This window comes from Rhinichthys klamathensis, unplaced genomic scaffold (genome assembly GCF_029890125.1).
Source record: "Rhinichthys klamathensis goyatoka isolate OS25496 unplaced genomic scaffold, OSU_Roscu_1.1 h1tg000616l_1, whole genome shotgun sequence".
NCBI lineage: Eukaryota > Metazoa > Chordata > Actinopteri > Cypriniformes > Leuciscidae > Rhinichthys > Rhinichthys klamathensis.
In genome coordinates this window covers 418,447-444,375 of record NW_026607068.1, presented here as the reverse complement: position 1 = coordinate 444,375, position 25,929 = coordinate 418,447, and the positions used below count along the sequence as shown (strand labels likewise).

At 39.3% G+C, this 25,929-nt stretch overlaps 1 protein-coding gene across 2 annotated transcripts; it reads right to left on the bottom strand.

Moving 5' to 3' along the window:
* Positions 1–3,484: 3,484 nt before the first annotated feature.
* On the bottom strand, positions 3,485–25,263 carry mgat3a (beta-1,4-mannosyl-glycoprotein 4-beta-N-acetylglucosaminyltransferase a). 2 transcript variants are annotated; one of them, XM_056240848.1, is made up of 3 exons: positions 25,089–25,261; positions 6,795–7,020; positions 3,485–4,773 (listed from the first exon to the last, which is right to left on the bottom strand). In XM_056240848.1, exons 1-3 carry the CDS (start codon positions 25,112–25,114, stop codon positions 3,535–3,537), a joined length of 1,491 nt encoding a protein of 496 aa, XP_056096823.1. In that variant the 5' UTR covers positions 25,115–25,261; the 3' UTR covers positions 3,485–3,534. The 2 variants fall into 2 exon arrangements, with proteins under 2 accessions (XP_056096823.1, XP_056096824.1); XM_056240849.1 differs by lacking the exon at positions 6,795–7,020 and having other exon boundaries at positions 25,089–25,263.
* Between the last annotated feature and the right edge of the window lie 666 nt (positions 25,264–25,929).

Genomic DNA, 25,929 nt, shown 5'->3' with positions numbered 1-25,929 from the left:
TTAAAACCCTCCGCCGCCAACTGGCGTTTCGGCGCTGTACTGCAGAGCAACGCAGACCTAAACGCAGAAGTATAAATGCTCATGACGGCGTTGCCTACGTGCGCAGCCTACGCCGTACACTACGGCGTACACTCGACGCAGAAGTATAAATTGGCCTTTAACGGTACTGATCCACTTGTCCGTGCGACACTTCAGTCGCGCCGCACTCCACTTTATTCCTATGGGTTACGTCACGCGACTTTAACGCGCCCGCAAAGCATCCCGGGAAGGCGGCGCTTCATTTGGAAAAATGCTGCGCGTCAAAAAGCTGGCCGATGCCCAGCTTTATGCAAATGAATCCGTCAAACGCGACGCGTCTATCCAATAGAAGTAGTCTCTCGAGGGGCCTTTGTTCTAGACTGGCCGCTGGGTCAAAACCACGCCCATAGCGGTAAACTTGAGGAACGCGCATCAACTTACAAATGTGGAGAGGGTGCGACACCACGCTTCAGTCGTGTCGCAAAAGTGGATCAGTACCGTAAGAGACTAGTAAGAGACACAATTACATGCAAAACACTATGTTATGAATATGTTATGAATCTTACACGAAATTCACCTTCATCACAGTGTAACTGATTGTAATGGGAAAACGTGTATCAATGCAACCTGTTTTTAGCTTTGCTTTATGTTACTAGCTCGTTAACGAATCAAACTCAATATATTTTAAACTTTACCAGTATCGATATGCTAGCTTGATAGTGAGTACTAACAGCCATGTTAGTTGTTTATATTCATAATGATAAAGTTAGGTATTTTATTACATGTGAGTCTGACATGATGTCACTACATGCACTGCTCCTCTCCGCTCGGCGCTGGTAAGCGCGTCCTCCAGCTGTGAGCTGTCGGCATCGCGCGTTCATGTGTTTTGGGGGCGTGGTTTTGGAAGGAGCCCAGAATGGAGGGGGTGGAAGTGAATGGAGATAAGTAGCTGTGTTTATTAGAGCCCTGAGAGGACTACAGACACTCGATTTTTATACTCTCTTTTCCAGAGTACTTATATTTTAATTATGCATTGATATATATAGAAAGTTTAAACAAATTTGGCAAAAAGTTTTAAAAAAAATTCCTACCTACAATACCTTTAATGTGTTGGACAGGAAAAACAACCCTTTTACCAACTGATCGTTATTCAATAGTACAGATTATGGCTCCTAACTTCTCTACAGGAAGTACAATCGTTCAAGATGTTGGCACTGCAAAAACATTTCTCATGTAAACAAGAATTACTTGATTTTCTCTGTAGGGTCACTGCTACACAAATCAGATGACATTATAATGTAAAAGAAACAGTTCAGCCACAAATGTGAATTCTATCATCGTATAAGAGGAAATGTTTAACAAAATATTCCAAGTAGCCTTCGAGACATTAAAAAAAAACCCAAACCAAACCAAAAAAAAAAAAAAAAAAACCCAATGTAGTTTTGAAGCATAACCTATGAACAAGTAGGCCCTCTGTAAATAAACAATAGAAATTAAACTCTTGTAAATTGTTCCTCTTAAGCAGGCTGGTGTTGTTAAGAGGTTTAACAATGTATTCACAGTGTACAGATCGGAGAAACTGCTCTCTTTTGTCTTTGTAAATACTGGCAAAAGTCTCTCATAATAACCAGCATTTTAGCAGGTTACACAAGGTTGCATCTCTGCCATGTAGGAAGGGGAAATAGACAAAAGCAGCTCAGCGGCTCACTGTTCCTGGGCAGAGGTGGACAGAGTAGGCTACACAACTTCCTTACTTGAGTGAAAGTACAGATACTACTGGTCAAATATTACTCTGTTACAAGTAAAAGTTGTAAAGACTGATTTGTAAAGTACAAAAGTACTTGCTTTTAAAAGTACTTAAGTATCAAAAGTCAATGTCAATGCATTGTTTTATTATTGTTGCATTGTTTTATGTAATACTTACAGTACCTTGTGCCTCTGAATCAATACCTGCCTACATATACCCTCATATCAATATCAAATGTATTTCTAGAACACAGTTCCAGTAGTGGGATTGAATAAGTGCACCCATTAACGTCCACAATGGTTTTGGACACCCAAATGGCTGTTCACTCAAATAGTACCCTATTTAAAGTTTTTTGCCTCTTAGTATTAATATGTTAGCCTCACTGTTATAAGCTAGTGTGCTCCAAAACAATGACAACATTTGCATTTAGAAGACCAAACCCAACGCTGAAAATGAAAATCAGATTGATGTCAGAATCCAACGCCAGATTGACGTCAACATCCAACGTCGGACAGATGTTGTGTTGTGGTTGAAAATGAAAATCATGTTGATGTCAGAAACCAACATCAGTCGGGTTCTAACATCAACTTGACTTTGATTTCCAACCAAAATGCAACCCCTGCAACCAAAATCACCCCCTGACTCAAGGTTTGAATGCCCTTTTTAATGCCATGCTTTCTAAAACTTCCCATATTTGTCTTGGCTGTTTGTTTTCTAATAATTTCTTTCCTGTTGCTGCCAACTGTGCTGAAACGGCAAACTCAGTTCCTGACAGGAGTTCCGGGTTCAAAGCACAATCTACAAGATTCACATCAGTGATACTGACAGCTAATGCTTAACGTATCTGTATCCAAGGCCCACAGAGCATGACAGACCCTGTGAAAGCCTTGAAACTCAAGCCATCAGCAAGCTCTTACAGACTGGGATGGGGCCATTTTAGTTCAGTGGACATGAAAGTGGCATTGCAGCTGCAATATCATTGTTGTTTAAAGTGTAAAAATAATTAGAAATATAAACAATACTGATTAAGAATTTTTTTTTTCATCTTGTACAAACAAGACCATTTTACAAACTTTTTAAGATAATGCATGAATCTTGAAGTAAGATTTTTAAAATTGTTTTAAGCACAAATCCATCCAATTTTAAAATTAGAAATTAAAAAAAATAATTTTAAGATATATTCTCTGAAAAAAAGTATTTACATATAATTATTTTGTATAAATAAGAATGTATTTTATATTACTATTGTTTTTATATTATTTATCTTGTTTAAAGTTGGCATGAAAGGAAAGTTGTAAGAGTCTTTTCTGCCTATTGTGACAGGCTACAACAAAAAATGTAGGGCGGGACTTGATCGGATGGTTGTGGTTTGCAATTGGTGTGATGTCATGTGAGTGACAGGTTGAACACATCATAAGAGAAGAGATGAGCTGCAAGAGGGAGGGAAAGTTATTTTGATTCAAGATTACGAGAGCATATTAATTAAAAAATAATAATGATTTGCATGGATAAATACAGCAATATTCCATAAAAATAAAAATATTTGTCCGTTTTGACTTCATGCTGATTTTAAAGGATGATATTTTTACTGGAAAAAAAGAGAGAATAGTGATGACTTATAAGAATCAAAGCATCAATGCAACTAATGCACTAAGGCAATTTTTACCGCAGTCCCGATATGACTGTAACGCTCTCTCTAGGTCTCCATTATGAATACAGAAACATCAGGTTATCTTAGTAAATGCCCATTTGAAACAGATCCGTTTTTCTTAACGTTTCTCTTTGGCAAATAGGTTCTCCAGCAAGTAGCGATATTTATTATAGTTATCCAGGAGGTATTTGGGAGCATACATATGCTCTTTGGGGTCTGTGGGTGGGTAGTTTGGTACAGACCCATCAAACCAACCCCCTGTACGTATTAACTCTTTAATATAACTTATATTCCGTTTCTCCCCGTAATCGCCCCAACGTGGGAAGTCTCCATTCTGAGCTGATATGAGCTTGTAATAAATCCCTTTTGGTTTGAAACACCAAGAGCAGTGCCATCCAGCATAGTGAACGGGGCTTCCGATGGCCCACGGTACTAGAATGCGTCCCGTGGAGTTCTCATATTCCCGGAATCCCGGAATTGAATAATAGGATCGGCGGCGAAGAAGAATCCCATCACCCTTGTAAACCTTAAAGAGCATAGCTGCCGTGCAAGCAGATAAGATGTTTAGCGTTCCGAATTGCCTCCAATAAAATCCATATAGGGATTTGCGCATGTGTATCCCAACCGGTTCCGTCCAGTCGTCGTAGAGTTTGAGGAAAAGGATTCCATCTCGAGCAGGAATTTCATCTGCATCATCGATGATGAAAACATCGTCCGCTTTGAGGCCCTCAATCCTTGACATTCCATTTTTGGTCAAATATGTGCGCAGGTAATCATCCATGATCCAGCCGTCCTCACGGCCGCCCACTGGAAAGTGGTCCAGGAAGACGTACAGAATCTTGTACTTAATGTAATCGAACGTTCCGTTTAGGAGCAGGTGCCGGAAATAAAGAGGTCTTGCGTCACCGTACGCGGTAAAGTTAGATTCGCAAACCAAAAACACGTCCACAACATCTGCAAGCTCGTGAAATCGAGCGTGTAGTAGGTCAAACTCATGGTTGATGTTGATGGCATTGATGACTCGGCGTGGAACTTCTCTGGGTTTTACTTTTGACTTGGACGGGAGATTGGAGTGATACACAATTGTAGGTATGCCACAGTGAAGGCCGTGCCAACCCTGCCGACAGGGACACTGAAACACCTTCTTGCCTGCATTGATTGTGTCGTTTTTGGAGTTATGTTGCAGTAACCTGCGGTGAGAAGCAGAGGCGGCCATATCCGTACCCTCACGGAAGCACACAGCTCCGGATTTGGTGTGGATGAAAAAGGGTGTGGAATCATCATGGAGTGCAAAGGTACGTTCATGAAGTTTCTCACCTGGAGGATCTGGCAGAATCACATTTGAGTCATATTGAGTCTGTTTGGAGGAAAAGAAGATTATTATTAGAAATACAGTTTGACATTTGTAGTCAAGTGACATTCTTGAGAGCTGTGGCATTCAGTATTGTTAGCTAACATGTCAGTTACTGTACTTGGACGCCCAAATATGTCAATCCCCTTATATATGTATATATATATATATAAGTCAATATTAGTCCTTAAAATTAGGTAAATACAACATTAGATGAACAATAACACATGACACTTAATTGTCATTATTTATTTAACAAAAAAAAGCCTAAATGGAGAAGCAGGGCATGACAAACTAAGTACACTCTATGATTTAATTGCTTCGAGCCACTTTTGGCAGTAGTCATTTTCTATATGACTTTATCAGTCTCTCACATCGCTGTGGAGGAATTTTAGCCCGCTCTTCTTTACAATGTTCAACGTTGCTTCAGTTCATTGAGGTTTGTGGGTATTTGTTGATGCACAGCTCTCTTAAAGGGGTGGTTCAGAATTTTGGACATCCGGCCTCATTTCCAAGTTAGCCTTAGTGTTATTTATCAGTGGAGACAGTTTTCAAAAATTGTCATCGAGTCGTTCCAGTTGCATAGTTCGCCGGTGCTAGGCTAGCGCGAGTCAATGGTAACTGCTAGCCTGCCATAAATACAGTTTTACCCACTCCACAGTACACCAAAAGCAAATAAATTATAATGCCAGACTATCGATGTAAATGTCTGTTAAGAGACTAATGTTAAAAATCAACCTACCCTTTCATTGCATTGCAATAGTTATACTTTGTTCCCTGTATTTATTAGCGCAGTCTACAGCAGCGGCGGAGTGATATGTAGTTCCCTAGGCAACCGAGAGAGGTAGTGAGAGAGAGAGGTAGTTCCGACTGTAGTGCGCTTCGGTTCTGTGTTTACTTTTCGGCGCAGTACTACTAACCGGAGCAAAGTAAAATTCCACCGCTGCTGAGAAACTAGTTCCTGTAAATGTATTGCAATCATTGAGATGCAAGAGTAGTTTGATTTTTAACATTATTCTCTTAACAGACATTTACATCGATAGTCTGCCGTTATAATTTATTTGCTGTTGGTGTACTGTGGAGTGGGTAAAACTGTTTTTAATGGCAGGCTAGCAGTTACCATTGACTCGCGCTAGCCTAGCACCGGCGAACTATGCAACTGGAACGACTGGATGAAATTTTTTAAAACTGTCTCCACTGATAAATAACACTAAGGCTAACTTGGAAATGAGGTCCGATGTCCAAAATCCTAAACCACCCCTTTAAGGTTTCTTTAAAGCTGCAATATGTAAAAAAAAATTGCCGCTAGGGGTCGCTAACCTCTTCCAATAACAAAGGCGTAGGTTGATGACACATGAATGTAATTTTGGAAGTTGTCGTCATGCCGATTGATCTAATAATGTTTATGGATGATTGAATACATTGATGTTTTTATCATGACTGTGGTATGAAGCAGGTCACGATTGCTTATGAGAGACAGATATCAAACTGCCAAAACTTCTGCTTTTATAGAGGTGATCACACTTGCTGATGATCGGTTAATCAAAGGCATTTGATTAGCAGCGCTGACTGCGACTTACCCTCCTATGGAAGCAGTAAGGGGGTACTTAGTTTGTCACACATGGCTTCTCCATTTTGGCCTAGTTTTTGTTAAATAAATAATGACACGGTGTAATATATCATGTGTTGTTGTTCATCTGAGGCTGTTTTTACCTAATTTTAAGACCTGCCAAGGACCAGATGATTTTATATTATGTAAAACCATAGAATACAAAAGGTTGCAGCCTTCTTTCTTTTTCACATGACATACTGTATATATAAAGCTGAAGTCTGTAGATGAGACCATGTGACACAACCAGTAACTTTTATGCCAACCACAAACTAAACTGCTCTCTTTATAAATAGTCTTCGAGTCAGTACTAAACCAGGTTCATTAAGCCACATGAGGAAACAGTTATACTCTGACACGAGATAAAGGACAGATCAGGTCCTCAGATTAAAACTTCTTTCACCCTCATCGCCTCTACCTTCAGGTGGCTGTGTCTGTAGAAGTCTTGTTGGGAGTGGAAGTCAGTAGCCGGAAAACTCCAGAAGATCCCTCTTAACATCTTCAGGGTCTTTTGATGGGTGGAGGAAGATGAGAGCTCCTGCAGCAGTGAAATATTGTGCAGGGCTTTGTAGTAATGAAGGAAGGAAACGACACAAATCCCCAGTAAGAACAACAGGAAGACCTTATGCTTCCTTATTCTTATCCTATAACACAGGTACAATTCTATTAGTTGGACAAAAACAAACTCAGCCACTAACATACAATTTCAAAGAGTAACTCATATCTTTAAATAATCTGGCTGTCAATGCGTCTTCTCAGTTCAAAGTAACAGGTAATTAATTAGCAGAAAGGTAACGCAATGACATTTAGCAATCTCTTCTTGCGGTGGATCCCGGGTGTCACTGGGGGCTTTTGTCTTAGCCCATGAAAGATGAGCAGTTTTGTGCAACATTAGCAACCAAGACTAGCGGAAACAATCTGACTGACTCATCTTCTGTGTGAACGGCCCCTTACATTCTGTGAGCAAGCGGAGCAATATGTATGTAGTAGAAAATTAAACTATTTCTCCTTTATTATTTTAATTTGACAAGTGTCAAACGTTGTCATTCCAAGCATAACCACCAGCATAACAAGCCCTGACTGTCAAGTACTGGTCTATGCGATGTTCTCCACTGTGCAAACCGCAGTTTACACCTTTATTATATTGACAGTTCTCAAAGCGTCTCTCCAAACATCTGAGGCAAAGGTCTGGCCTATATTAATGCTCACAATGAACACATGGTGAGAAATTTGTCAATCCAAAGGGTTCTTAGTGCAAAATTTGCATTTGTATGAAAAGTTAATGGTGTCAATAAACGTGATTTTAGAACGCTGTGGAAAATAAGCAGGTTTGGAGGAAACTAAAACCTTGAGATAAATGGACTTGGATGGAGATGAGAAGAATCAAGGAAGTGGTTTTACTGCTGTAACTTGTTACTTTCAAAAAAAAATAAAAGGAAATAAAAAAGGGGAAAAGAACACATAGGCTACACAATGGAAACTTAGCATGAAGTTAACATGAACACAGATCCTCTGACACAAAAGTTAATTGCTTCTTTTTCTTTTGGCTGAGTGAATAATTCACCTGATCTGTATGTTCAGTTTTCTCTTATCACCTGTTTCTACCAGTGTTAATATTGAACAGAATTATTGCGGAACTATAAATGATACGATCAAACATCAGTTCAAGCATGGTTTTATATGGTACAAAGGTTAATGTGTGACCACATGATGAATTATCTGTCGTTATCTGTCGAATTATCTATCAATAATTAACAAAAAAGACTGACTTCAAATACTGAAATTATTTATGAATTATTTATATTTATACTACGGGGCTGTTGAATACTTGAATCGGATTGGCTGACAAAGAAAAATACGTTTTTCAGAGAAAACCGCAGCTAAAGTGGTCTTCGCCACATGATTTCAGTTATTTCAAAGGTGCTTACAGTCTACAACAGCAAAATAACCAAAACTCACAATGACACTGACCAAGGTGATGTTTTGTAACGATCTTCAGCATCGTAAATCCTGCAAAGTTTTTAATATTTTAATTTCTTTTTAAAAGTACATCATTTATAACACTTTACTTTGTATTAGCCTACTTTGCCTCAAATTACAAGAAACTGTTAACGCTGCTGTGGGTTTTTTTTTTTAATACAGGAGCTGTGGGAGCGGCGGTCAATTTGACATCGTTCTCTCTTCCGACTGCCGTTATTAATCTCTCTCAATTTTTCCCCCTCTTTTTGGAAGTTGTGAAAACACTATTATAGAGTTTTTCTTTTGCTATTTCAATGTATGCTCTTCATTTACCGCCATAGAAGTTTACCCAACTATGACGATGTCTGCTTCTGAGAAACTCGGAAATATGAAAAGGGTCCATATTTGTGAATTTGATTATGTAGGCTACTTATCCATTTCCTGAGCCCACCTTTTGTAGAGAAAAATATTATTATATGTATTATTATTAGCTACTCGATGTCCGTGATAGTGTGTATAGTTTGAAGGCATCAGGGATGCCAAAACCTGAGAAGAGGGAGGCGGAACACGATTATAGCTGTTAAACACGATTGTTTTAAAATCAAGTTGAAATAACGTGGGCTGACGGCTTCAACAGAAGCTAATATTATCAATTAACAACCGCTCACAGTAGGTTTTTCTTTTTAACGAGAAGTTTTTGTTTTCAAATAGTTGAATATAACTTTCAAAAAAGTGCAGTACAACGTTTCTGTGGCGAGCAGGACGAGGCCGAGTGACGTGAGAGCGGCGCGAGGCCGGTGGCGTGAGTGGTAATGAGCGACATCTGTGAGACGCACCGGTCTCGCATCTCTCACGGAGGAGCGGAAGCATAAAGGAGGAGCGACGACGGTGAAGATGGAGAGAGGAACAGGCCTTATTTTATGTTGTGTTTTGTTTCTGTGGCCAGCAGTCGTCCGTGAGGGGCTGCTGGCTTTACTTTCATTTTGTATTTGTTTATTTTATTATTAAAGTGTTGAATGTTCACCGGTTCCCGCCTCCTTCTTCCCATAACATCTGAACCCCGTTACATTGGTGCCGAAACCCGGGAGGAAGGAGGGACACGCTGTCGGAGAGCCCTCGCTGCTGAGGGGGATCGCGGTGCTGAGGAGGTCGGGTAGCACGAGGGAGCCATGGCCGCCGATTGTTGCCCGAGGCGATGGTGCTGGAGCGATGTAACAGCAGGTGGGACAGGGACCTCGCTGCCGTGCTCCTGGGTCGAGGAGGGGTGCCTGCTGTCCGACAGGGAGCGGAGGAGTCGCTCCCGTTCGCCGTCGGCCTTGATGGGGGCGGAGCAGGGAACGGAGGACTCGCTGCCGGCTGCCCTCGACCGGAGGAGCCATCGCCGTCCGCCAGGAGGCGGAGGAGTGTCGAACCTTTCCCCAACGGATGTCCAGTACCATCGCATGGCACCGCGAGTGAGTCTCTCAGCTGGCTGAGGACCGAGCGGCAGTGTTTCCGGGAACCGGACCATGATTTTTTTTTTTTTTTTTTCTCTCCCCTCTCTCGTATCTGTCGCTCCTCATGCTTCCGTCTCCTGTTCTCTCGCCTCGTCTATCCATACCCCCAGGTGCCGCGGCCACCGTGATCGGTTCCCCCGGAGGGGGGGGGAGTAGAGCGCAGTCTCGTGGGTACCCCCCGGCCTGCGAGGGGCGATGGGGGTATGTGGCGAGCAGGACGAGGCCGAGTGACGTGAGAGCGGCGCGAGACCAGTGGCGCCGCGTGAGTGGTAATGAGCGACACCTGTGAGACGCACCGGTCTCGCATCTCTCACGGAGGAGCGGAAGCATAAAGGAGGAGCGACGACGGTGAAGATGGAGAGAGGAACAGGCCTTATTTTATGTTGTGTTTTGTTTCTGTGGCCAGCAGTCGTCCGTGAGGGGCTGCTGGCTTTACTTTCATTTTGTATTTGTTTATTTTATTATTAAAGTGTTGAATGTTCACCGGTTCCCGCCTCCTTCTTCCCATAACATCTGAACCCCGTTACAGTTACAAATGTTGTCAATCACAGTTGCTAGGTGACAAGAATAATCCTCCGTAGGCTAGACTGTTCCATTTAACAACGCTCGGTCGGTCCAACCTTCGCGGCCTTCGAAGGATGCAGCCTCTGGGACACAGCTTATATGCGGGAGACTACCGGAACTTCCGGAAGAGGTGGGATGTATCATGTCTATAATAACAGACCGTTTCAAGTGGGAATTGCGAGACATCTTGAGGTAATAAAATATGTCAACTTAATATTTTGTGTTCAATTATTTACTTATGAGGCAAGTAGGCGCATAATAAGCGGGATAATTTCGCAGTGGAGTCTTATATCTCCCTGAAGAGATTTATTTTGTATTACAATCTGCTGACTGTACACTATCCCTTAGCATTGCCGCACCCCCCAGTTTGGGAACCACTGGGTTAAACCATGTAATTTCTATTTGTCAAGAGCACAACTTAAGAAAAAAGGACCGCTTACCTCACTTAATCCTAATAAAGTGTTAAAACCAGTCTGATCTTGTTTTCTGTGTCATGAAACCACAAGACAGTGATTTTACTGGGTGGTTTTGTGTTTTTTTCAACCCGATCTCACAGCGATTCGTACGTATTTTACGAGGTGGACGAATTCGTACGACCTCACTTATACGAATTCGTAAGATTTTAAGATTCATAAGATTTTTGCTCAATCGTACGTATTTTACGAGTTGCCCAATTCGTACGAATGACCTACCCCTGACCCCGCCCCTAAACCTACCCATCACTGGGGTTTAGACAAATCGTACGAATTCACCACCTCGTAAAATACGTTGGTCCTGAGATAGATTATTATTATTTTTTCATGGCCTGAGAGCATCAATGAGCTGGATCTAAAACATCACAAAGTTACATTCACAGGAAGACCTGCAAGTACGGGCATGTGCTTGCCTGAGCTTGTTTTGTAGCATGACTGCTTGGCCTTGATATTGTGAAAAACTGAAGGCCTTTTTGTTGCCATAACGCATGAAATAAAGGTGAAGCTACACAATAGTGCTGGTTAAGGTATGACTCAGGACATATTATATTTGAGCAGTTGAAGTAATGGGGCAGATTAAATGCTTGTTCCAACGAACACAAAAGAGTATATTTGAAGGATCTTCATGCAGCTCTTTTTCATTCAATGACAGTAACTGCAGTTTATGGTTGTCCCAACTAAACCTACAGAATTTAAGTTTGCAGACAAAGACCATCTGGTAACCATCGCTTATTCTTATCAGACCAGTGCTTACAATTCAATGATCTTGTAAATAAATCATTATCGTTTTACACCTTACCATCATTTGAAACTTATGGAGACACACTATATATTTATTTTTTAAAACTTTTGAAGACTATACTATTCTAATAGAAATACTATATATATAAAGTTAATAAAATAGTTATAATTGTTTGACCACACTCTTCAAGTAAATAAACAAAAATGCAATTGATTTTATAATCAAATTTAAAATAAACAAAATGTATGTGATGAAATGTAAAGTGAGTTTGAACACACCAGTCAAAGATGAAAATCCTGCCATGGTGCTTTCTTTGTCTTGCCATTTTCTAATCTGAATGGTGATGCAAATAAGATTTTCCTTCTGTTTTCCCTAAAAAAAACAGCATCCTCCAGTTTTGCAACTATATGAAGGTGAGTGACAGAATGACTGGATTTTCATTTTTGAGTGGCATCCAGCAAGATCCTTCTTATCTTTAGTGCAGATTCTGCAGAATAAACTATAATGTTGACCATCATCCTCTGTTCTCACTTCCTGTCTCAGAATGTGTAATAAGCGTGTGTATATGTGTGTGTTTCTTCAGAGTGCACCCATGCCAGGGGCACAATGACTCCTTTTTTCTGCCAGCCTCCCCCTCTTCTAATTCTCAAATGTCAACTTTTTTTCTCAGCCTGTACAAAAGGTCTGTTCTCCTGGTTTGGGAACACACACACAGATGCAGAACACCCGTAACCTCCTTTGCCATACTGTAGCGCTCAACTGAGAAAAAGATTATGGTTTCTCTCTCTCTTCTCTCTCTCTCTCGTCTCTCTCTCTCTCTCTCTCTCTCTCTCTCTCTCTCTCACATCTCTCTCTCTCTCTCTCTCTCTCTCTCTCTCTCTCTCTCTCTCTCTCTCTCTCTCGTCTCTCTCTCTCTCTCTCTCTCTCTCTCATTCAATTCAATCAATTCAAATGAGCTTTATGGCATGACTGTGTAAAATAGCACAATATTGCCAAAGCAATAGTAATATATAAAACATATATGTAGATGCATAAAAGTGAACAATAAAAGACAAAAACAAACAAAAAAAACATTTCCAAATTATGCATAAATATATCACAATAAATAAAATAACAAAAATATATACAATAACAAAAATAAGTACAGAGAGCAGTTTAATGGAACAGAGGGTTCAGCCCTTCTCCCTCGTATGATGGCAGGAGGACACATACTGCGTTGCCAGCTGAATACACTCTTCTTTCTCTCCCAAAATATAAGACAGTTTGTTTATAAGGCTCTCTTGTTGGAATTGAGGTATAATCTGTGCTATTTGTCGTGAAATAAAGCACTCGGTGAGGAAGTGCAGCTCGTCCTCTACGGCCCCGTCAGGGCAGTGTGAACACAGTCTGAGCTCTCTCTCTCTCCAGCTCTACTGGTGTCGGCCCGTCTCCACACACAGACTGTGGTCGCTAATGCGATACTTAGTCAGGAGCTTTCTCTGGCCATAGTTACTGATATCAGTCAGGTATGGTGCCAATTTATAATCTGACTTTATTTTGTGGAAATATTTTAATTTATTTAGTTGCGTGACCTTTATCTGCCAATCGTGTATGTATTCTTCTTTGGTTATTTTCCCTATTTCTTTTACTTTTGAGTGTCTAAATTGAATTGATGAATTGAGTTGGTGTTTTTCCACTAAATATCGCATGGGGTCACTCTCTGTGTGTCATGCCCTGTGCCCCTCTCTCTCTCTCTCTCTCTCTCTCTCTCTCTCTCTCTCTCTCTCTCTCTCTCTCTCTCTCTCTCTCTCTCTCTCTCTCTCTCTCTCTCTCTCTCTCTCTCTCTCTCTCTCTCTCTCTCTCTCTCTCTCTCTCTCTCTCACACACACACCTGGTCCATTATCTTTGTGGGGACTCTCCATAGACGTAATGGTTTTTATACTGTACAAACTTTATATTCTGTCCCCTTACACTAACCCTACCCCTAAACCTACCCATCACAGAAAACTTTTACATTTTCTAAAAAACATCATTAAAGTCCCACTCCGATCATATTTTGAGCTATTTTTAAACATTCCCAGTGGTCTTTAAATTATGATTATGCCATTTTTAGCCAAAATCACAAAACCTGTGCCGTTTCCTGGGACTTCGCTTCAGCAGAGCAGCAGTAGCTCATTAGCAATTCGCCTCTGCGTTGTGGGCGGAGCCGTTGGCACGGAGACGACCCTCCCCCTGCCCGTTGCTGAGAGCTCTGTCTCTCCCGCTAGCTTACACCCCCAATACCGGTGGGGCAACAGTATTATATACACGTTAATTATTATTATCCGAAGTTAATCAAAGATATAACCGATCACCGATCATTATTTCACTCCAAGACGTCGCGTGTGGAGACGCCCAGTGGAGTTACTACGTCACAACTCCAGTCGATTTTAGCCGGCATTTTAGCGTCTGCTACTGATTCACAGCCATTTGACTGTAGAAATACTGAGAAATACAACTTTGAGCTTATTTTTCTCAAGATATGTCCTCTAATGTCACAAGAACATGTTAATACATAGAAAAACATTATTTTCATCGGAGTGGGTCTTTAAGTATGTTCATTAATTAATTTCCCTTGTGGGGACCATTGGCTAGTCCTCACAATGTAGGCGATTTCACGTTTTACTATTCTTGTGGGGACATTTGGTCCTCGCAATGTAATAAAAACAAGAGCACACACACACACACACACACACACACACACACACACACACACACACACACACACACACACACACACACACACACACACACACACACACACACACACACACACACACACACACACACACACACACACACCAATAAGATCCAAACAAATCTGTTTGGATATGAAATACTTGCAGCCTTTAAAGCATATAATGTGCTTGCAGTTTTGCAGACTTGGTCTTATCCCTTAAATATACTTCCTAACAACCCATCACAGAATATCATAGTAACCACATAGCAATGCTCTGCAACCACACAGAATACCCCATAGCATTAAGGGTTTACACTCAAGTTTGCATTTGTAAAACAAACTTTCTGCAAGATGCTAAACACAGTTCTCTACATTAGACACACATCACTCAAAACTAACACCTCTTGTGTTTCATTTAGAAAACACTGCTATTTAAATGTCACAATAATTTACCTACACCTAACTATCACGTGTGAAAACATTGATCACTTAGAAATCAAAACTCAATGTTTTCAGAAAGAAAAAAATTATTTTAGCCTCTTGCATTTCTGTTTATAGTGTAAATATACCTAATTGATCACTTAGAAATCAAAACTCAATTTTTTGAGAAACAAATACATTTTTGACCCTTGCATTTTTGTTTATTTTGTACTGAATATGCATACAAGTCAAATCACCTTTATTTGTGTAGCACTTTAAATACAGATTGTTTTAAGCAGCTTTACAATAGTAACATATTCAAGTTCTCCTGTAAAGCAGCTCTAACAAACCAATAGTGTCATTATTCAGCTCAAGTCAGTTCAGTGTTGATTCAGTTCAGTTCAATAACTGATCAATTGCGCATAATATACTGTTTATACAGTGTATTTGTGCACATACTGTATGTGTGACAAACTCCTGTACACTCACGACACACTGAACATGCAAAAGACACAAGAGAGTAGTGCTTCACATTTTTCACATCCGTGTGCAGTTTTGCGTGTATGTGGCTAATAATTTGATGGTTTACGCTAAAACAATATTTTGAAGAGTTAAAATAGTTTTGAATGAAGTGAAGAGATGTGTGACGTTTTGCATTATGTGTGCAACTTTCATAAATTGTGTGTAAGAAATTGAAAAAATGTGTAATATAGAACAGTGATTAAACTGCCTGGAACCCGTGCATTAAACAGTTTTAATGCACACCTTCCAGCCAATCAGAATTGAGTATTCAAGTATATTATATATATATTCATTTTATAATACAACGTATTAAAATAAATAATATTATTACAAAAATATACTCAATTTAATAATAATAATAATACCAATTTATAGTAACTTTGACCAAAGTGCATCTCCAAATAAGACCTCCTTTAACCCTTTAAGGTACGCACCATGAAAAAAGCAAAGGAAAAATTATTTCTTTGCATTTTTTATTCAATTATGATAACAATAACAACAATCAAAAAAAAAAATTTAATTAGACCTTACAGTATTTTAGATACAATCCTCTACCAAACGGTTGAGACGTCTGTTTATAATAAAAGAACAACATTCAGAACAAGTCATATTAAGTGCATTTTCTTGACCAATAAAAAAATCTGATGGCTGCTATTGATGGCTCTTACAATGCTAGTCATATAGTAATACACAAACATAGTCAATTTTAAATTATGAAATTAATAGTAACACCAGAATTGGTATTAATTCTTCAAATGTATTCTTGATATTTACCATAATACAGTACAGAAATGCTGAAAAAATGATATTGATCAAATATTTTTTATCAAATATGTAATTGAATAATATTAAAATTAATCATTTTAACAACACTAACCCTTTTGTTCATTGTAAATAGCTAATTTGACCAACATTAGCTAATTTTATTAGCTAATTTTTACTACCTTAAAAGGACAACTCAACCGTTTGGTAGAGCATGTTTAAAAAAATTATTTGACCCTTATAAGACTTATTTTTCTTTAATTAAGTTACATAATTCTGTTTAACAACTCCTCTGAAACGATAATATGTCAACCAAATAGTCTTACCTTTAAAAGTCCCGCCGATATGCGTCATCAAAGGAGGAGCAAATTTTCGCTGTGTCATGTGCTGTTTGAAGGAACACTGAAATGGCATGCTGCTCACAGACACAGTGCCATCTAGTGGATTTTTTTAGCATTGCACAACTACACCAAACGGTAGAGATGGCTCATTCAGGTTGAGTTAAGCTTGATGCATTTTTCAATAAAATATAGTGACTTTAAGTGTGGTCTACCAAATGGTTGAGTAGTACCTTAAAGGGTTAATGAAGTTATTTACAAAAGTAATACCTCAAATCTCCTCAATAAGCCACACGATTTCATACAAATCATGTCCATACTATAAACAGCGAGAGAAGAGCTACACAGCGAAACTTCATACTTGGAACTAATAGTATCCTAATATAAGCAACAGTAATAGTGATGCTCACTTTAGTAAAAGGCAATAAATCCTAAATTACTCTATATACATCTAAAAATACATATATATATATAATATAAACATGCACACAGAGGTCTGTATAAAACACCACCCTCGGCTGATTATTGCGAATCAAACATGGTTTCCAAATAACTTTATGCAGACAGTCACGACACAAAGGAAATCCAAACACACCCTTTCCTGCGCATTCATGCACGGCCAACGATGAAGATAACACGAGCGAGAAATACCACAAACTGACAAACTTGACCAAAAAAATATCTGAGCCACCTGGTATGAGTTCATATTATATCGACTTCACTGGCATTCCAACAAAAAGAGACACAAACAAAATGGGTTCCACCATTTATGAAAAATATAGCAGAAACCAAATAGGAAAAAAAAAGAAAGAAAAAAACTGCAGAGCTATATCATCTCAGAGCTATTTGCTCCAAGCAGGTGTTTCCTGATCACACAAAGTTTCACACGCTAAATGGAATGTTCTAGAAACCGCATTATTTTTCTTTCATTGTTTTGCATTTGAGTTCAACTTCAAACACTTTAATTTAAGTAGTGTTTAAGCAATAGGCTACTCTTCAAGTTTCAAGATTTTGATTGTGATTTGAATACCTGGATGTCTTCTTGTACATGCTTAACCTGCTTCACTTGAAATTATTAAGAAAGGTTTTCAAGTTTAAAAGACACCATGTGAACACAACAGGGCTGCATCTAATAAATGTAGCCTATGCTGTAGGCTATTATAATGTATAATTACATCCTAAACCTAAAAACAACTGATTGCTTATTATTATAAAGCAGAAATTAAAATGAAAAAAATTATAATAAACAAAAACAAAAGCACAAAAAATGTTAACTTGTACGAGGTTTGAAGAACACATATTCACTCGTCTGAACTAGTAGGCCTAGCCTACTTATGTTAAATTAATAGGCAATTCCAACAATTTAATAATACTGCTCTCATAAATATGATTACAAGTGTTACATGTAGAAAACCAATACTTAATTTCTAACAAAAAAAATATTTTAGCAAAATATGTATTTTAGAGAATTTTGCTCCGTTTGTTTGACGCGCATGCGCCCACTGGCGCTCGTTCATTGAAGTCAGTAAAGTTGAACAAAACTCGCTTTGTTCTCAGAATATGCTAAATGGACATGCTTGCAGCCGGGCTTTCTAGCATATACAGATAAAGAAGTAGGAAGAGCTGGTACTCTATGGGGGTTCCCCAGTGTTGCCAGATTGGGACGGTGATTTCCAGCCCAAAAGCTCACCAAAACCCGCCCACTACAAGAAAAAACCGCCCAAATTTTTACTGCCAAAATAATGTGATATAATTTCATTACCATGTCATTTAAGGTTGATAAGCACAATTTGTATCTCCTTAAAACAAAATAACGATGATAAAATAAAATAATAATAAAAAAATTTTTTCCAGCAAAACAGATCCAAACAGGGCAATAATTAAGGAGAATTAGCCAATATGACTAAAATGTCCAGGTGGACACTGTCAAAACGGCAATCAAGAAATGAACCGATGACTTTAACCCTCGGAAGTACACATTTGCAGAACATAACGCAGAATTTAGCAGTCAAAACGGATTCATCGTTGATTCAAACCTTTTTCAGCAGCTGTCAGGGACAAGTAGAGTGCAGTCTGGATGGTGTAAAGTTGCAGATGTTTGGTTAGGCTAGTGTGCACATATGACATGGACAGGAATCGTCCCATTTTTGATTTCAATTCAAGTCATTCAACTGTGCTCTCCTCTCAGAGTTATATTCACCATAGAGTGATCTCCTTCCACGTGTGCGTTTTTTAGAGTTGCTCACTACTAGGGATGGGAATTGATAAGATTTTATCAATATCAATGCCACTAACGATTCTGCTTATCGATCCAATTCTTTAACGATTCTCTTATCGATTCCTAACAGCACTGTGAGGGAAAAAGTAGGCTTTTTCGGGGGAAAAAACAAGTTGTTTTATTTGTTTTAAAGCTTACACTTGACTAAGCAAACTGTACTTTTTATGTAATAAATGGAACCTTATTGTAAAGTGTTACCGATTAGTTATACACCGATTAAACGCCCCGTGAGTTCAGTGTTGGAAAGATCATTTGTTTTAACCATTCATTAAAACGAATCGGTTCAAATGAGTAATTAGTTCGCGAATTGGACGTGTCATTATCGGACGTGTGCTCGTTGTGTGATTATCCCGGCAGTTGGGACATCCCACAAGATGTGTGTCATCACAGAAAACATTTCATCACTGGATCGTTTTTTTCGTTTATTTGAAGTGTGATTATGTCAGCTGAATGTGCGGAACACTTTTCAGAGAAGATAAGGCAACGTATTTTAGCACAATTCACACCCAGCGGCAATTCAGGAAAAACAAATCTCCGAATGCTCCACAAAAAACTTTAGTCTCCCTACCTTACCATCGTGTCGTTTATTTTGATTAATATGTGCGAGGGAGAGAGGAAGACAGCGCTTAGTTTTGAGACGGTGAAGCCTACTTTCGCCTTGCTCCGAAGAGAGAGAGTGCGTGCGCGCGACCGGGGCTCTCTCGCTCTCTCTCTCTCTCTCTCTCTCTCTCTCTGCTCGATCAGTTTAACATGCGCCCTGTCACAAGCGCAGCGGTTCATCTACATTACCAGAGAGAGACAATTTTACTCACTGATCAAATAAGACTTTGCAGGACAAAGATTAGCTTTGGACGCGGTGCTATGGCACTTGATAAAGGACAAAAGGGACAGAGCAGGAGCATCGATAAGAGGACTCGTTAACGTCGAGGGCATACAATATCGATGGATCGTAAAATTTAGAACCGGTTCTCGAGTGGAACCGGTTTTCGATTCCCATCCCTACTCACTACTGTACACTCTTTTGTATAGTAGGCTATGTCACTTTGCCTTAGCGATCACTTGAATATACAGCTACAACTTCTCGCGCTCAATCGCGTCTGCCTGCGGATCGCTGATTGGCTAAAAGTGCGTGCTCGTCGGTGATGTCAACACTAACGCCAGCTGACTCTGCATGAGCGTGTGTGTACAGTAATGTCATGATGACTGATTTTATGGACTACATGCACTTTAGTTTCGTTTTTTTTAACCAATTAGACTCTAAAATGTAGATGTTTGAAAACCGCCGAAATGATCCCAAACCAGCCCAAATTTTGACCACCCGCCCAAACCCTTTTATACCCGCACAATCAAATTCAAAACCGCCCAATCTGGCAACACTGGTTCCCCCTCGGTTGAAATTGTGTTCCGGTTGGGGGTGGCGGTGTGGGCGGTCAGATCACTATAGCAACGTGAGAAGTGCCGGTGTTGTGCCAAATTCTGACCCCCTCTAGATTATTACCCCTCAAATCCCCCCAGTATAGGTAGGTTTAGGATTAGGTGTGGGGGTGGTGTTAGGATTAAGCAATCAGGTACAGATCGAAATTAGGGGCACTGCGTAGGCTACCTGCCAACTTAAAGCACTGGATATAACCGTAAAATGTAATTTATGCCCCAAGGAAAACACGTGTCAGAGGCATTAAAACAGCACACTCATCTGTCAAAGACAGGGCAAGACGCGGTTAACCCCTATGCTTTTGTTTGAAGTGCTTATTAAGAGTTTCCATGTTTCGGACAACTTGAATCATGTTTTTGATCCACGGCAGCTCTCTATTTTTTCCATATGCGTTTTTTTTTACTTCTGTAAAGTGACATGAATGCTGTTGGTTTCCAAGCACGGCGCGCACAGACACGACGACTAATCGATAATCAAATTAGTTGTCGTTATTTTCATTATCGAAAAAAATCGATTTAATCGATTAGTTGTTGCAGCCCTAGAACACAATGGGCGGTTTTGAGAAATAATTATTTGCTAAAGTTAGAGATGTCAAATATTTGGGTAACACTTTACAATAAGGTTCATTAGTTAACATTAATTAACTACAATAGTTAGCATGAACTAATAATGAACTGCACTTACACCGTATTTATTAAAGGGGTCATCTGATGCGTTTTCCTTTTTCTTTAGAGTGTTATGTAGCTGTTTGTGCATGTATACGATCTGCAGAGTTACAAAGCTCAAAGTCTTAAACCCTAAAGATATATTCTTTTGTAAAAGTTAAGGCTCAGCCACGCCTTCCTAAAACGCGCCCCATGGGGGCAGAGTTTCAAAACACCGCCCAAATGTATATGAAAAAAAAAAGGCTTAACTTTTATTATCGCTGTATTATTGTTGCCGCTGGCGCCGCCATGTCGTGGGAGATGCTGTGTTTTTCGTTGCGAAAGCAAACTACTTTGTTTGGACTTCCAAAAGAGGACACAATTATAAAACACTGTTCCAGAACAGTAGGCTACAACCAAAATATTCGACTGTGTGCTGCACATTTTTCGGAGGACTGTTTCCAGAGAGTACAAGGCCGGCTGTGTTTTTTTTACCTAAAATCGCGTAAACAAGTTGCATTAAACCAAATACACAAAATAATGTTCTTTTTAGAACCATCATATGACCCCTTTAATCTTTGTTAATGTTAATTTCAAAATTTAGGCCTACTAATACTTTATTGGTCTCATTCTCTTGGATCTGTCTGCTGCCTTTGACACTGTGAACCATCAGATCCTTCTGTCCACTCTCTCATCACTGGGCATCACAGGTACTCCTCTCCACTGGTTTGAGTCCCATCTCACAGGTAGGTCGCATGGAGAGGCGAGGTATCCAAAGCACATCAACTGACCACAGGGGTTCCTCAGGGTTCAGTTCTTGGACCGCTCCTCTTCTCCATTTACACCACATCACTGGGACCCATCATACAGGCACATGGTTTCTCTTACCATTGCTATGCTGATGACAGCCAGCTCTACCTCTCATTTCAATCCCACAGTAGCTGCACGGATCTCAAGCTGTCTGGCGGACATCTCGGAATGGATGAAGGAACATCACCTGCAGCTCAACCTGGCAAAGACTGAGCTTCTCGTCCTCCCTGCCAATCCGTCTCTACAACACGACTTCACTATCCAGCTAGATTCAACCTCAATCACCCCATCAAGGTCAGTCAGAAATCTTAGAGTAACATTTGATGACCAGCTGACCTTCACAGACCACATTACAAAGATAGCTCGATCATGCAGGTTTGCTATGCACAACATCAGGAAGATCAGGCTTTTCCTAACTGAGCATGCAACACAACTTCTCGTCCAGGCCCTGGTTATCTAGGCATGATTACTGCAATGCTCTTCTGCCTGGACTTCCATCATGTGCAACTAAACCTCTACAAGTGATCCAGAATGCTGCAGCTCGTCTTGTCTTCAAAAAGCCCAAAAAGGCCCACGTCACTCCTCTGTTCATCTCTCTGCACTGGCTACCACTCGCTGCTCGCATCAAGTTCAAGGCATTGACGCTTGCTTACAGATCTATCACAGGCTCAGCTCCCTCCTACTTTCACTCGCTCCTACGAGACTACATCTCTAACAGGAGCCTACGATCGGTCAATGAGCGACGGGTCGTGGTACCATCACAGAGAGCCACAAAATCACTCTCTAGAACATTCTCATTCAGGGTTCCATGCTGGTGGAATGCTCTCCCCCCCACCCTCATCCGGAATGCAGAATCCCATTCAAAAGACAGCTGAAAACTCATCTCTTCCGTGAGAACTTAATCTTATAAAAAAAAATTTTTTTTATTCCTCCTTGTCTGGTTTATGCTTCTCTAAACAGTGTCTGAACTTTGTATTTTGAGCACTTCTTGCGTCTGCTAAATGACTAAATGTAAATGTATTCAAATCTTGTTTACACTGTGAACTAACAGGAACAAACAATGAACAGCTGTTTTTTATTAACTAATGTTACCAAAAATTAACAAACAGTAACAAATGTATTGCTCATGGTTAGTTCATGTCAGTTAATACATTAATGTTAACAAATGAAACCTTATTGTAAAGTGTTACCAATATTTGAAATAGAGTTTTGTTTGGGGCAAAGTAAACTAGACATCGAGATTCACAATTGTATAGGCTATTCCCCTTTTGTTTATCATGTCGCTGTAATAATTTGCTTATATGGAAAGAACTTGCGATCAAAAGAAGAAACTCTTCAAACCAATGCTCCAACAGTTAACCTGAAAGAGAAAACACAGAAAATGCAAAGTATAGCCTACTTGTATTATGAACCACGTTCTGACACATTTTGTCGCTTTGTGTAAGGGTGTCTACATCTGAGTGTGCTGCAACTAAATTTGCACATATAGAGTTTCACTTTCACAAACCCTAAGACCTTGCAACACACCACCTACAAATGCAGTAGTGCAAACTCTGGCTCATTTCACAAATTGATCTTAATAGCCAAATGATGTTGTGTATTATACACTTCAGGCCTTTCAAATTCCCAAGTTTTGTGTTCTGGTGAATAATCACACATTCGTAGGAGGATCCTCATCACTGTTTTGGGCGTGAGCGAGACACTTGAAACCACATTTAAGGCAACTGCAGAACTTTATGCCACTGTGTTGCAAAGAACTATGGATGAAAGGCAAAGTAAACTGAACAATACCACTGTCAGGTGTATGTTTGTGTTATTGGCTGCATCCGAAATCACATACTCTCTTGAGTAGCTATGTAATTACTTCATGATTGCTAAAAAAAGTATGTTGAGTATGAGTATGTGTAGTTTTAATGCAATCTGGACATGTTACATTCGCCATATTGTCAGTATCACGTGACCTACCAGCGTCAGTTACGTCACTTCATGCCATTCACAGATCCTCTCCGTGGCCTCATGGGATAGTAAAGTGGCAATTGTATGCACACTTCAAAATCTTGCCAGAAGTTGTTGTTCTTCTGGAGACTTTGTAGCTACTCTTTTAAGAGTACTGTGATTTTTCCCCTCTTGATTGCTCCCTTTTAAAAGCCTTTTAGTTTATTCAGTTGTTCGGTATTGGTTATGTTAATGTGATTGTGTTTTACTGTGGTTGCTCCTGCGTGTTTGTTTTGGTTATTAATAAAGTGTATTTGTTGGATTCTCCTTCTTCATGGGCTTATTGCATGGAACATATGGCATATGCACTTCTTATGCAGTTATGCTAAAGAAAAACTTGTCTTCTGTTCATCTCCATTTCTCAGCATTTCAGTTGTAGTTTTTTTCGCTGCTCTGTGGTTTAGGAGCTATTCTGGCATTGAGGGCTGCATAACTCTGCTTTTTAGCTGAACTCTGAGACAAAATGCTGTAAAATATTTTTTCTCTCCGTGGGAAAAATTATATAGAACATTTGAGAAGGAAGATAAACTGGATAATATTATAGAATACAAATAAAAATGAAAATAAAAACTGTCCTGACAAGAACTTGTCTGAAAGTAAAAAAAAAAGGCATTATATACATTGAATACACATGCACACACATGGATATGATCCTATACAGAAGTCCTATATAGTCTGTCTCTCCTTCTTTTGCCTATATAAGTTATATAGTATGTTTGCCTAGTTATTAAAGTCATCATATCAAAATGGACTATTCTTATTTTTTTAATGAAATATTGCAGTATTTATTATATATGACTTATCTGTGCAGATAATTTTATTTGCCCTCGTAATCTTTAATAAAAATAACTAAAATAACCCTCCCTCTTGCATCTTCTCTCTGTGTTTACTTGCGTGAGGGTGGAACAACAGGTCACTCACATGACATCACACCAATAGCAAATGACAATGACCCAACCATCCAATCAATTCCTCATGGCCAAAATCAAGTTCCATCCTACTTTTTTTCTGTTTAAGAAGCTGTTTCACTATATTCATCACAAAAAAAGAGGAAATAACTCCTGTTTCATGCCGAATTTAAAATATGTTGTGCATGTCCAATCAATATTGTTGTAAATTTTTTACTTATAACATAATACAAGGGTTTACAAATACAGTTTGAAATCTTGAAACCTTACGGATCTATGATACATCAGCCAAAACTGTCTACATTTCTTTTTCTTTTTTTAAGAATAGGCTATTGGCATTTGGAAATAATTCTTTCAATTGTGTGGAATATTATAGAAAATATACTATAAATACTTCTTTTTAACTATTTTTGTGCTCCTGCATGGGCCATCATTAAATTGTGTATTTTCCACATAATCTGACATCAACATCCTGAAACGTTGTTGGCATTCATCATTGAAAAAAAAAATCAAATCTGTCTAGGATTCATATCGAGGCAGGGTGAACTAACGACATTTAAAGCCCATTTGACTAGTAGACAGCTCACAAAGTGCACTTAATTTGACATTACTGGTTACGATATTTACAACATCATCAAACCAGCAAAAACTTGAGCAGTGAAGTATCTTACCTGACAGACAGTAATGATCTCCCCATGCTGCTCCTGCATGTGTCAGTCAATTCTCGTGTTTCTCAACGCATGTAGCGTTTCTCTGTGTGTGCTTCTCACTGTTGACTACAATCGCCAGGAAACTGAACTGAACTGAACACGCTCTAGCTCGCGCGCGCACTACTGAAGCGCGAGGACTCTGAACCGACTATTGCGCGTGACTTCCTTACAGGTAAATTAAAGTTGAACCCACCCACACCCACTATATCCTTATATGTATTATACTCATTCGTTATCTCTCTTTATGACAAGTTATTGGCATGAAATTAGCCTTATTATTGGTCTGGGGCGAATTCAGGATTTCCGATGACACTTTAAACACGGGAGAGGATGCACACGATATTCTGTAGTTACACACGACAGTAAATTCACTCTTAAAATAACGTTGTTTTTTTTGTCGCAGAAGAACAGTTCAGTGAAAAGTTCTTAAAAGAGCCCCTTTCCCCCCAAGTGAACAACATTCGAAAGACCCCCCTTTTTTTTTTTACTATAATTAATAAAAATATTATAATTATTTTTAATGGAAAGTTTCTTCATGGAACCAGAGATGACAATAAACCTTTTTTTTTTTTTTTTTTTTTTACAGCGTTGGCTCATTTATTTCCCACCACTTTCCACGTCTAAAAAGTTTCTAACCTTTCCAAAACCATACTATAGAAGTATATTGCAAAAATATGATATACAATAGGCCTATTATAAAAATTCGCAGTATTGAAGCTGTTACTGAAAAAAAGGCAAAACAATAATTATTGTATAAAAATATATACACACCTATAAATACACCTACAGCTCATCAGGGCCT